Below are 13,542 nucleotides of genomic sequence, written 5' to 3'. Positions count from 1 at the left end.
TTTGTATTTCTGGGGCGTTTAGTTGTGTTGTTATCGCATGATGTGTTGTTGTGAGTTTTGTGGGTCTGGATTGTGGTTTTGTGGTGTGGTTGTGTTGTTGTAACCTGGAGGCAAGCCTTTTGCATTGTGTTGCCAAATTTCGTATTTCTGGGATGTTTAGTTTTGTTGTTATAGTCACTGCGCAAACAACTTTATCATTTTATATATATAGATAATGATTGGGAACCACTGTTCTAGGAGAACTATAAACCATCATGCAAGTGGCTACTATGCATGAAAGCAACAATAAAGTACAAATATGAACACACTGATTGTAAAATCCCACTTTATTGGCTTGATAATAATTAGATGCTTTGTCTTCTTCTGGAAGAAAATCTCTCGTGTGCAGTCTGAGATATCTGGAAATCCAACAGTTGATGAAACAAGAAAGTTTGTTCTTTGTGAAAACCAGAGGCTTCTTTAGGCAGATGTTCTTTTCAAGATGTGTCCTAATAAATACCTGTTTTACCCCTTGATCATTGTTCATTTCCTCTAAAAGTGTTGGGTTTCTTGGACCTTCAGATGGCAACGAAAGACCTTCCGTCATGTGAAAGATGGGATTTTTTCCAGGCTTCTCTTTTTCTTTCTTCCCTCTAGAGACCAGGTTGGGAAGAAAGGGAGTGTGGCTCTTCTAAAAGGGAGAGGCATTCTGGTCATTATTAAACAAGCACGGTATCAGTTGCCTGGGCATCATCTCATTGACTTCACACCGGAGCTCATTGGCAATGAGAGCACAGAGATTGCTTCCCATCCTGATACAAATGGTTGGTGAGACCACTGTGTTGCTGGGGACACACAGTTGTGGACACAAATAGTTGGTGAATGTACTTTGCTGCTGTGGACATCTTAGCATGGGTGGCCTGCAAAGCCATACAATATCTGGGGACACCTGGATGTCCACGGTGGCTTGTGAAGACATGGAGTTGCTGAGGAAATGTTGTTGTTCCCCATCTTGGGTTGTGGGTGCACCGCCTTGTGCAGAGGTGGCATTTTCATTCTCCTTGATTGGCAGGGATGCCTTTCCTTGACACAGGAAAAGAGGTGGCTCCATCTCAGGTGCAAATGTCTTGGGTGGGAAGTTTGCATTCCTCGCTTGACGGATTGCCCTGTTCCTCTGTTTCCGTCTTCTACGTTGCCTCTTCTTCTGGTTTCTTGTCATTCTCTTCTGAGCATGCATCATATTCCCATTTTGGGCAATATCCATTGTTTCTGTTTGCTGTGCCTATCCTCCTCTGAATGTCTTTTGATGAATGCCTCCATGGTCTCATTAGGTTTGCTATTATATACTGACTCGTATTCAAATGAGGAACCAGCTCTTTGCCTTTTCATTGGTTGGAGGGAACAATAGCCACCCAGTCAAATCATACCAGACGTGAGATGTCACAATAGTATCTGGAAAGTCAGCTGTCAAACTTCATAATCTGCTCTTGTGAGCTGTTCCTCCTCTATGGGGAAAGTGGAGAGCAAGGGTGTACATACTTTAATTGCCATGGCTCAATGTCATGAAATCATAATAATTGTAGTTTTACGATTTTTTTGCCTTTCTACCAATGAGTGCTGGTGCCTCACCAAACTAGGATTCCCATGATTTTATAGCATTGAGCCATAGCAGTGTAGATGCACCTTATGACATCACATCTACTCATTGTACATGGGGAGAAAAAAAAGAGAATACTGCTACTTCAGGATTTTTTTCCTCCTTCCAGTTCCCACAAGAGTATTGAGTGGTAGAGAAGAAATCCAAATGTCGGTTTCACATGAAAAAGCACTCTGTTCTAATTCTAGTCGGGCTGCTATCAACACCGGGAAATCAAATGGAATTGAAATTGTTTATCTCCCTATGGGAAGTTTTCTCAGCTTCTGTCCTCAGGTCTTGCAAACTCAGGGCTGTGTTGATTGAGTCTCTCCATCTGAAACCTTACCTTATTGTCTCTTCTGTTGAGTTATGCCTTCTCACAATACGGCCAGTGTACTACAGTCTCAATTTATTTATCTTGAGCGTCCACCATATTTGTAAAACTCTTCTCTACCACGTTTCAAATGAGTTGATTATCTTCTTATCAGGTTCCGATACTGTCCAGTATTCACAGCTATGCATAGAAATTGGAGATATATCATGCCCTGGACAACCCTAATTTTAGTATTCAATGGCATATCTTTAGATTTCATGATCTCATCTCGTTGTTTCATAGGTGCCTTTCCAAGTCCTAGTTTTCATCTGATTTCTTAAAAGCAGCGGCCATTCCTTGTGCATTTTCTGTAGTATTTGACGACCCAAAGATTTTTCTTATACAAGTCTCTTATTGGAAGCACTTATAGGCAACCTTAAAATGTTAAGGATAGCTACTGTATTAATTCATATATAAGTTGATCTCATGTATAAATCGAGGGCCTGTTTTGGGGCCAAAATTATGGCTTTTGCTGCAACCCTTGAATAAGTTAGGAGTCATTCTGCGGAGGCCTAGATACATACTTTTTATAGCAAGAGAGGCAATATGAATGAGTTATTTTTATTTATTTAATTTCTATCCTTCCTTTCCACTGGAACCAAAGTTGCTGTTAATGTTGATATCTACATCCTTAAAATGACAAATACATCACTGGTATGCCGCATTGTGTGGATTCTGCTGTTTATGTTCTGCTCAGAGTCCTCTCTAAAACCTTTTCTGCTGTTTTCCATATGGCTTCTTTTATGTTCATTTTGCTGAGAAACATGATGGAATCTTTTTTCAGAGAAGGGGCTGACACAAAGAGTCTTGTGTGTGGATTCTGTCACCTTTGTGAAGATCGGAATTGTTGAAAACCTTCTTCCCGCAATCAGAGCACATGTAATTTTTCTCTCCCGAGTGAGCCACACGGTGTTTAATAAGATGGGAACTACAGGTGAAAGTTTTCTCACAGACAAGGCATTTATAGGGTTTTTCTCCTGCGTGGGTCCTCTGGTGCTTATTCAGGCAAGACTTCACGCGGAATCTCTTCCCACAACCCCCACATTCATAGGGTTTCTCTCCTGTGTGGATCCTGTAGTGTCCATGTAAATGAGATTTGATGCTAAACCTTTTGCCACAATCTGGACAGCCATATGGCTTCTCTCCTGTATGGACTCGGAAATGGACGTTGAGGTTGGATTGCTGGTCAAAGCGTTTCCCACATTCGGCACACGAATACGGCTTCTCTCCAGTATGAATCCGGTAGTGTTTAACTAGGTTTGAACGCCGATTGAAACGTTTGCCACACTCAGAACAGATGTAATTTCTTTCTGACATAAGGATTTCTTTTTGGGGTGCATTTCTGTTAATTTTAGTGCAATTTGCTTTTTGAGGTGCTACATTTTGCTGTGTCACAACTGGTATTCTTGCCTGAAGTTCAACTGATTGAATCTCAAATACTTTGGACAGCTCAGTCTGCCCTGCGTGGATCCTCTGGTGTTTATTCAGACAAGCTTTCACCCGGAATTGCTTTCCACAGTCCCCACATTCATAGGGCTTCTCTCCAGTGTGGGTCCTATAGTGTCCATGCATGTGAGATTTAATGCTAAACCTTTTGCCACAATCTGGACAGACGTATGGCTTCTCTCCTGTGTGGACTCGCAAATGAACATTCAAGTTGGATTGTTGGTCAAAGCGCTTCCCACATTCAGCACATGGATATGGCTTCTCCCCAGTGTGGGTCCGCTGGTGTTTAATGAGGTTTGAACTCCGATCAAAACTTCTCCCACACTCAGAGCAGTTGTAATTTCTTTTTGACACAGAACTTTCCATTATTTTCACGCTTCCGGGAGCTGCACAGTCTTGTGTCCGTTCTGGTAGCAAGAATTCTGATTGTCTTACAGATTTGATCTCAGTGGTTTTGGACAAATTGGGATCAAAGAAACCATTCCAACATTCCTTCTCTTGTATAGGCTCAGCTCTAACCTCTTCCTGCTGAGGCTTCTTCTTCACCTCCGTACTTTCCAACCAATGACCTAGAAGAACACAGAAAATGTTAACTGGCAGTGCCTAGATAAAGTTGGATGACATTTGCCATCAAATTGAACCACTGGACATCCTGTCTTGACATCATAGATTTTTTTATTGAAATCCTACAGGACTACCATAAGAAGGCATCTTAAGCAGAAGAGGTTTCTAAGTGTTGAGTTGTTGTGAGTTTTCCTGGCCGTATGGCTGTGTTCTAGAAGCATTCTCTCTTGACGTTTCACCCACATCTATGGCAGGCATCCTCAGAGGTTGTGAGGTATTTTGGAGACTAGGCAAGTGAGGTTTGTATATCTGTGGATGGTCCAGGATGGGAGAAAGAACTCTTGTCTGTTTGAGGCAAGTGTGAATTTGCAATGAATCACCTTGATTAGCATTGAAAAGCCTTGCAACTTCAAAGCCCATTCCTGCCTGGGGGAATCCTTTGTTGGAATCCTTTCTCCCACCCAGGAGATAATGCTTCTGGAACATGGCCATGTAGCCTGGAAAACTCACAGCAACCCAGTGTTTCTGGCCATGAAAGCCTTCAACAACACATTTCTAAGTGTTGTTTTTCTATGATCAAAATGTATAAAAAGTTGCATGAACTCTAGGTGCTGATGCTTCCCGATTTTCCGTTTTGCTCCGTCAGTATATTTGTGACATATATCCATGTGGAAACTATTCAGACTCATTGAATATTTCTGTGCTAAAGACTTGTGTGGATTTCCTGTTGTATTTGAAGAACGAAAGACTTAAGCAAGTCTCTCATTAGGAGCACCTATAGACATCCTGGCCCCCTGGTGGCATAGTGTGTTAAAGCACTAAGCTGCTGAACTTGTAGACCCAAAGGTCCCAGGTTCAAATCCCAGGAGCGGAATGAGCGTCCACTGTTAGCCCCAGCTCCTGCCAACCTAGTAGTTCGAAAACATGCAAATGTGAGTAGATCAACAGGTACTGCTCCAGCGGGAAGGTAATGGCGCTCCATGCAGTCATGCCGGCCACATGACCTTGGAGATGTCTATGGACAACACCGGCTCTTCGGCTTAGAAATGGAGATGAGCACCAACCCCCAGAGTCAAACACGACTGGACTTAACGTCAGGGGAAACCTTTACCTTTACCTATAGACAACCTTACACTGTTAAGGATTTCTACCGTTTTAACACATGTTTTAAGTTGACCTTATGTATAAGTCGAGGGCAGATTTGGAGGCCAAACGTATGTGTTTTGAAATAACCCATGGGTAAGTTGGGGGTCATTCTGCATAGGCCTTGATACAGACTCTTTTAGCAAGAGAGGGGACATGAATAGAGCATTTGATTTATTTAATTTCTAACCTTCCTTTCTCTTGGACCCAAAGCTACTTTGACTCCCATTTGGGAGAAAACAGGATTTTGAATAAATAAATAACCTTATAGTACAAACCTTTACCTTTAGAAACAAACAATGCTGAAATGGGATAACAAGGCCTGAAATGAGGTAAGGAAATACTGGTCATTGTTTCTTGCCCCTGATACAAACTCATACCAGCCATCTGCACATATGCCACAGAATTTAGTGTAGTTGTTGTTGGGATATTATCTTTAATTTCAAGAGGAGTAGACCTAGTTGAGGGCTCTTAGCAGTTTTTCACACTATCTGTACTTACACCAGTGGTTCTCAACCTGTGGGTTCCCAGATGTTTTGGCCTTCAACTCCCAGAAATCCTAACAGCTGGTAAACTGGTTGGGATTTCTGGGAATTATAGGCCAAAAACACCTGGGGGGGCGGCAGCCTCTAAAGCCCTCTCATTGCCTCCAATGGCACGAAAATTTTTGTTTTTTAGTTAGTGAGACGAAAATTCTATTCATATAGGCGCTCCATTTTCGTTAGCAGAAACAAATACGATAAGACAAAGCGAATGAAACTAGACAAAACGAACAGCAATTCCATATAAAAGCACAACACTAACAGAAACCCTCTCCGGTTTTTGTTCTGATAATCTTATCTCCCAGACTCCTCCTCCGATACTGAAAGCATTCTATTCCATTGGATCCTTGCTGACAGTGTAATTCCAAAAGAACTGACCTATAACACCATTTTACCTGCAGAAAAACCCTTTGGGTTCTCTTCCTCCTTTGACTCCATAATCTTTTCTTTCTGCCCTATCTGGATCACAGTGTCATGTTCACAGTCCTCTGGTTCTGAAAGTTGCAATTCTGGGTCACAAAAAAGAACAGAAAGGAGAAGGAACTTTCAAATGCTTTCTTAAAAAGCTCATGCAAAACAGACTGAATGGTTGAAATTGAAAACCATTAAAACATAGCATTCTGTCTCTTTCTAGGTTAGGGATAGACAACTGTGGGAGGACAGGGGTCTGCATTAGTACTTCTCAAAGACCCCCTGAAGCACTATTAAAGAAGTCAAAATTTCCTGATTGACCTGCCAAAAGAGAACTGATGGCTAAATATGCTGTCTGAACTTTTTTTTTTTTTAAAGAAAAGGCATTAAGGACCTAACCAGTCAATTTTAAACTATGAATTTTAAATTGTCATTTTTATATGTATGGCTAACTTTTAATATGTAACAGTTTGTGTTTTAATTTTAGGATTATGTGTTTTTACTCTGTGTTTTAAGTGGTTTTATGTGTTTTTAGTTTTATCTTGCATTTCAACCTATCTTTGTCATTCATAACCAACTTTTTGGATTATGATTGGAAACAAGAGTGGACCGCACTAGAGAGCATCTAGCAGCATTTGGGAGAATTTAAATTACCTAACAGCCCTGGGGATGACAAAAATGGCCTTGGGGTACATTTTGTATGCCTCTGTTCCAGATCCAAAGCAATGATCTTCAATGGCACAGGGTTAGCCAGTGATATTATAGAAGTGGAGCTTCCGGTGGCCTAGGGGATAAAAGCCTCATGACTTGAAGGTTGGGTTGCTGACCTGAAAGCTGCCAGGTTCGAATCCCACCCGGGGAGAGCACGGATGAGCTCCCTCTTTCAGCTCCAGCTCCATGCGGGGACATGAGAGAAGCCTCCCACAAGGATGGTAAAACATCAAAACATCCGGGCGTCCCCTGGGCAACGTCCTTGCAGACGGCCAGAAGCAACTCTGGTTGCTCCTGACACGAATTTTTTTTTATAGAAGTGGTTCTCAATCTGTGGGTCCCCAGATATTTTGGCCTTCAGCTCCCAGAAATCCTAATAGCTGGTAAATTGGCTGGGATTTCTGGGAGTTGTAGGCCAAAATACCTTGTGAGCCACAGGTTGAGAACCACTGTTCAATAAGATGACCTATGTGCACATGGTTACCATGTCCTGAACCTGGTCCTTATTTATTTTGGGCAAGCCATCACAAGTGATCTTAAATTTAGCACAAGTCAACATCACGTACTAGTAGTATGTGATTGAAATAACCCTTGGAAACATGGACTGAATTCATCACAGGCTGCCTAAAACTCTCCACCACTGCCAAGGGCTCAACAGGGCATGCAAATTTGTCCTAATGGAAAAAGGAATCCTTACCTAATGAGGCCACATTCTCAGAATTCTCCTGCATCACGCTGTAATATAAAGCTCTTTGATCCTCCTCCAAAAGGTCCCACTCCTCTTGTGTGAAATATACAGACACATCCTGGAAAGCTACGGGCCACTAGAAGATGGTGAGAAGCAAAGTGGAAAAGGATGTTAATACACCTGACTTTGGCTGTTATTTTGTGTACTACTAAGCATGTGGTTAAATAACACTATGGTGATAGGTTTGGAAATGTTGATGTTTGGTTCCTCTTTCAGGTTCCAAAGTGATAGGAGTTATATATTAAACAGATTTATAAGTGGACATTCCTGGTAGGTCCTTCCACTTTTGCAGGTTCGACTTTTGTGAATTTGATTATTTATGGATTCTATGAGTGTGTTTAAGAGAGAAAAAGTGGCATCATCATCATGTTAATTTCCTCCAGGTATGTTCTAGAGAGAACAACACCTCTCTAGAGCCTCCAGTGTAATTCTATGGTCAGTTTCCAGAATAATTAAAGTCATGTTGGGAGACCTAGAATTTCCTAGTGAGGTTTTCTCTCAGGTTAAAAAAATAGCAATTTCTTTATTTGTGGTTCTTCACTTTCCCAAAAGTCCTATGCCCCCTAACTCTCATGAACATGGAGTGCCAACTGTATAGCCTACACATTTTGAATTGTTTGTCAGTGCTTGGAACCAACAAGACAATTACCCTGTTTTGAATTGGTATTCATATTTTGTAGTATTTAGGAGTGCCAACACAAATCATGTAAGCAAGCAGGATTACTGCATTGTTATTTTCTGTCTTTATATTACACTAGCCTACACACATTGGTGCCTGAATTGTTAGCACTGTTTATGTGTATATCTGACTGCTGATTTCTAAAATGGCACCAATCTTCTCCTATTAGCTGTAGTTTTTGAGATACCATATATAGATGCCATATATAAGGTAAAGGTAAAGGTTTCCCCTTGACATCAAGTCTAGTCATGTCTGATTCTGGGGGTTGGTGCTCATCTCCATTTCTAAGCCGAAGAGCCGGCATTGTCCATAGACTCCTCCAAAATCATGTGGCCAGCATGACTGCATGGAGTGCCATTATCTTCCCACTGACGCGGTACCTATTGATATACTCATATTTATTTACATGTTTTTGAACTGCTAGGTTGGCAGAAGCTTTGGGTAACAGCGGAAGCTCACCCCACTCCCTGGATTCAAACTGCCGACCTTTTGGTCAGCAAGTTCAGCAGCTCTGTGGTTTAACCCACTGTGCCACTGAGGGCTCATGCCATATATACCTAGAACATATGCCATGCTCACTCATAAAAATTATGATAACTGTATATAAGAAACTAGAACGGATGTGGTCTTTCCAATGAATCGGCATACAAAATAACCCCAGGGACAGGGCTAAACACCATGACACCAAGACAATTTATCGTATTTGTTGTAGGGCTGCGTTATACCTGGTGTTCCAGGTAGGTCTGTGCCAGTCGAGCTGCCTCCTCACTGCTGCTTGGTTTCCTGGATCTCACCCAGGACTGCATTCCCAAAGGAAGCACATGTAGAAATTGCTCCAAGACCACCATGTCCACAATTTCCCCCTTTGTTCGGTCCTCAGGTTGCAACCACCGGTGGGCAGCTTCCATTAGCCGGAATAGAGTCTGTCGGGGAGTTTCTCCCAAAGGAACGGTATTTGAACGAAAGCTTTGTCTGTTGCTTTCTTCCCTGTCTTTGAGCAGGGTGACATAGTCCACCTCGATGTCTGCACAGATGTCTGTTTGTTCTTCCTTCACAGGGAGACAGGTGTCTGGGGTGTCATCTGAGGCCGAGGAAGGCCATTCCGTTCTCGACCAGGCACCCAATTGAACCATTGGAGTAAAATACCCAATTTCTTTTGCACCATCTGTTGAAAGCAATCTCTTGGGAAGAGCCATTCTCAAAGAAAAAGAAAGCAATCTCTTGCAGGGGAAGAAAGGAAATGAAATGAAAAGAAAGTAAATACATTTTATTTTCCATAAGCTGGAAGATAGCTAACAAAGCCGTAAAACGCAAATCTAAGAACAATATAGACAAACGGTGGACCTACGCTGTGGAATTAATGCAGTTTGACACAATTTTAACATGCCATTGCTCAATGCTATGGAATCCTGGGAGTTGTATTTGGTGAGGCACCAGAATTTATTTATGTATTTATTTACCATATTTATATCGTGCCTTTCTCAACCCTGGAGGGGACTCAAGGCGGCTTTAAAACAGGCAACAATTTGATGCCATACACACATATATCAAATAAATAATTACAATTAAAACCAATTAAATATGAATGATTAAAACATCAATTAGAACATCAATTAAAATCATGCCATCCAAAACATAATCCAGGGTCACTGCATTTGTCAATCACATTGTTTCATTGTTACGTATTGCACTGCTCCAATTGCTTGTCAAAAGCTTGGTCTCAAAGCCATGTCTTAAGTTTTTTCCAGAAGGCCAGGAGAGAAGCGGCTGATCTGATCTCACTAGGGAGGGAGTTGTTACGGGTTTGTTAAAAAACAAACTGCGTGCAGTCCTGTCCAGACTTATCCAGCCCTTTGTTGTATCCACAATGAGCAAAAGAAACAAGTCAGAAAAATGGAAGAAAAATCAAAAATTTACTCTTAGGTAGAAGAGTCAAAAAGAAACACAATAAAACTTCCAGCAACAAAACTCACATAAAGTTCCTTGCATTAAATTCATGCATCTTCGTAGTAGGCTCTCAGCAAGTATTCAGTAAGTCCCCAAAAGACATTACAAACATTTCCCAAAGTTATACCCCATTCAGGGAGTGGTTCAAGCTTGTTAACCTTGATTGTTCTAATTACTCATCTATGAGTTGTAATTGACCAGGTGTTTTTCCCTTAACACACACATACACAAGTAGTGATCCCACAGAAACTTAGTCAAATACATGCATATACAGTAATAGGAGTTCCATAGTCAAGGGGCCATGATTGAGAAGACCCTGTTCTCGTCCCCACCAATCGCGCCTGCGAAGGTGGTGGGACTGAGAGCAGGGCCTCCCCAGACGATGTTAATCTCCGAAATTGGTTCATAGAGGGAGATACATTCAGACAGGTAAGCTGGGCTGGAACCGTTTCGGGTTTTATAAGCTAAAGCCAGCACTTTCAGTTGTGCTCGGTAGCAGACTGGCAGCCAGAGGAGCCTTTACAAGAAAAGGCTAAAGACTTTATAAAATTGAAGTCCCATAATCCCATAGCACTGAGTCATAGCAGTTAAAGTGTTGTCAAATTGCATTAATTTTAGTCAATGGAATAAAAAGACCAAAAGACCAATGTACTTAGAATAAGAAGCTCCAATGGATACCAAAATCCCTGGATGTTCAAAGTTCCTTTCTTTTATAGTGGTGTAGTAAAATGGAGACTCTTATATAAAATGGCAAAAGTTTTGCTTTTTGGAATTAAAAAAAAAGAATTCCAAAGGGTGGATGGCAGAATCCATGGATTGGAACCTAGGGCTTGCAAGTACTTTTTTAAAATCCCAAAACAGAAGGAGGAGGGCTAATTCTACCTCTCTTCTCACTCCTTCTATTTCGGTTAATTTATTTTATTTATTTCGTGTCAAAAGCATTGGTACGGCAAATACATTTCAAATAATGGAAATAAAATAAAAAAGAAAGGAAATCACAAGCAACTAAATAGTTTTGGACCAAAAGCGGGCAACAGCAACCGCATTGTCTGTAACTTTAAACAACTCCTTCTCCGTACATGAGGCAGGGCATTGTGGGCAAGCAGACATATGCGGAGTTGAATTTCTGTTAATTCAAAAGTAACAATCCAAAGAAAAGGATACAGATCAAAGACCGTTAAAGCATGAGTCTCCTCTGTGGGGAAAAAGCAGGGTATAACAAAATAATAATGACTGTACATTATTACAGGAGTGGGTTGCTGTGAGTTTTCCGGGCTGTATGGCCATGTTCCAGAAGCATTCTTTCCTGATGTTTCACCCACATCTATGGCAGGCATCCTCAGAGGTTGTGAGGTCTGATGGAAACTAGGCAAGTGGACAATTTCAACAGAAAGGAGGAAACAATTTTCTGTTCCTGGTTTGAAATGTTATTTCTGTTTCATTGTGTGGTCCTTATTTTGAAAGTACAGTAGAGTCTCGCTTATCCAACATAAACGGGCTGGCAGAATGTTGGATAAGCAAAAATGTTGGATAATAAAGAGAATTATGGGCAAGCCTATTGAACATCAAATTATGTTATGATATTGCAAATTAAGCACTAAAGCATAATTTTTACAACAAATTGACAGTAAAAGCAGTACATGGTAACGTTATGTAGTAATTACTGTACAGTAGAGTCTCACTTATCCGACACTTGCTTATCCAATGTTCTGGATTATCCAACACATTTTTGTAGTCAATGTTTTCAATACATCATGATATTTTGGTGCTAAATTAGTAAATACAGTAATTACTACATAACATTACTGTGTATTGAACTACTTTTTCTATAAAATTTGTTGTATAACATGATGTTTTGGTGTTTAATTTGTAAAATCATAACCTAATTTGATGTTTAATAGGCTTTTCCTTAATTTCTCCTTATTATCCAACATATTCGCTTATCCAACGTTTTGCTGTCCCGTTTACGTTGGATAAGCGAGACTCTACTGTATTTACAAATTTAGCACCAAAACATTGCAATGTATTAAAAACACTGATTACAAAAACACTGACTACTAAAAGGCAGACTGGGTTGGATAATACAGATGTTGGATAAGCAAAGGTTGGATAAGCGAGACTCCAGAAGCTTCACTTTTGTGGTTGCCACAAAACTATGTTGAATTGGTTGAGACTCGATGAGATATTTATAGAAAAACTATAGCAAAATGTGCTACAGGATGTCCTGCTAAGTTTTTGCAGTTCAATAAACTTTTTCCATGTTTAGAACAAATTAGGAAATGACATTTATAACCCAGGAACAAAAATCCTGTTATATAGTATAGTCAGTTGCTGCAAAGATCTCCACACTTTGCTTTCTCTCTTTATTGCTGCCCTTGTTCCTTTTTGCTCCACTCTTTGGCTTTCAGTTTTCCTCCCTTTTCTGCCATGAGCTAAGATTTGGGGAGAAAAGGATTTGCACCTACCTCCAGAATAAAGCAGTAGATATGTTCTCCCTCCCTGACCCAGCTACAGCCTTGTGCTCTAGAGCTTTTCAATGCAGCAGCAGACCTAGATGCATCAATGGGAGTTTGTCCCTAATGGATACAGTCTTTCCTTTAGTCAGAGGAAATCCTGAGAGTAAAACAAAAAACTATCTTTTCCCTGCAATTGATGGAAAGGAATCATCACAGCACCACAGCATCAGCACCAACCATCTCTGTTTAACCCAGGAAATGGATGAAATAGCTTGCTGTCCAGTCAAAGAGGGAATACAGCAGTTTTTATTTTCTTGCAGGAAAACCCAGTGCCCTCTAGTGGGTAAAAGATACTACTTAAATGTGGACATCCATCCATCCCTTCATCAATTGCACGCACCACACATGAGATGAAAGAGCTAACCAAACAGACCGACTGTTTTGCCTTTTAGGGTCTGCAATCTATCATGCAATACGTCAGAGCTTTCCAAGTGGTAAACAGTAAATACACTTTTTAGACTTGCATCACTGCAGCCGAAACACGAATGGGTCATGAACCAGAGCTTGGAAGGCTCCGCAACAGGTGCTTTGGGTCTCAATGGAAATAAAAGTGGGATATGAACTTGCAGACTGAAAGGTCGGTGGTTTGAATCCGGGGAGCAGAGTGAGCTCCCGCTGTTAGCCCCAGCTTCTGCCAACCTAAGGTAAAGGTTTTCCGCTGACATTAAGTCTAGTTGTGTCTGACTCTGGGGGTTGGTGCTCATCTCCATTTCTAAGCCAAAGAGCCGGTGTTGTCCGTAGATACTTCCAAGGTCATGTGACCGGCATGACTGCATGGAGTGTCTGCCAAACTAGCAGTTTTTTAAAACATGCAGATGTGAGTAGATCAATAGGTACTGCTCTGGCG

The 13,542-nt window shown here is 41.1% G+C and overlaps 1 protein-coding gene across 2 annotated transcripts; it reads right to left on the bottom strand.

Annotated features, from left to right (window-relative positions):
* Positions 1–308: 308 nt before the first annotated feature.
* Positions 309–12,920, bottom strand: LOC100567384 (zinc finger protein 557). Of its 2 annotated transcripts, none has more exons than XM_003217892.4 (5): positions 12,645–12,920; positions 8,958–9,452; positions 7,503–7,629; positions 6,079–6,192; positions 309–4,003 (listed from the first exon to the last, which is right to left on the bottom strand). In XM_003217892.4, exons 2-5 carry the CDS (start codon positions 9,426–9,428, stop codon positions 2,769–2,771), a joined length of 1,947 nt encoding a protein of 648 aa, XP_003217940.2. In that variant the 5' UTR covers positions 9,429–9,452; positions 12,645–12,920; the 3' UTR covers positions 309–2,768. The 2 variants fall into 2 exon arrangements, with proteins under 2 accessions (XP_003217940.2, XP_008103686.2); XM_008105479.2 differs by lacking the exon at positions 12,645–12,920 and adding an exon at positions 10,206–10,418 and having other exon boundaries at positions 8,958–9,450.
* Positions 12,921–13,542: the final 622 nt, after the last annotated feature.

Source organism: Anolis carolinensis, chromosome 2 (genome assembly GCF_035594765.1).
Source record: "Anolis carolinensis isolate JA03-04 chromosome 2, rAnoCar3.1.pri, whole genome shotgun sequence".
Taxonomy (NCBI): Eukaryota; Metazoa; Chordata; class Lepidosauria; order Squamata; family Dactyloidae; genus Anolis; species Anolis carolinensis.
Note: the sequence above shows the minus strand (reverse complement) of the source record. Positions and strands in the feature narration are given on the sequence as shown.

Bases quoted from the DNA above. Each gene is read 5' to 3' on its own strand.
- LOC100567384 (XM_008105479.2), bottom strand. From the start codon at position 10,234: ATGCATGAATTTAATGCAAGGAACTTTAT. The intron at 9,451-10,205 runs GTGAGTTTTGTT...CCCCTGCAAGAG, and splicing joins TTTAATGCAAGGAACTTTAT to ATTGCTTTCTTTTTCTTTGA. The intron at 7,630-8,957 runs GTATAACGCAGC...ACCATCTTCTAG, and splicing joins AGACCTACCTGGAACACCAG to TGGCCCGTAGCTTTCCAGGA.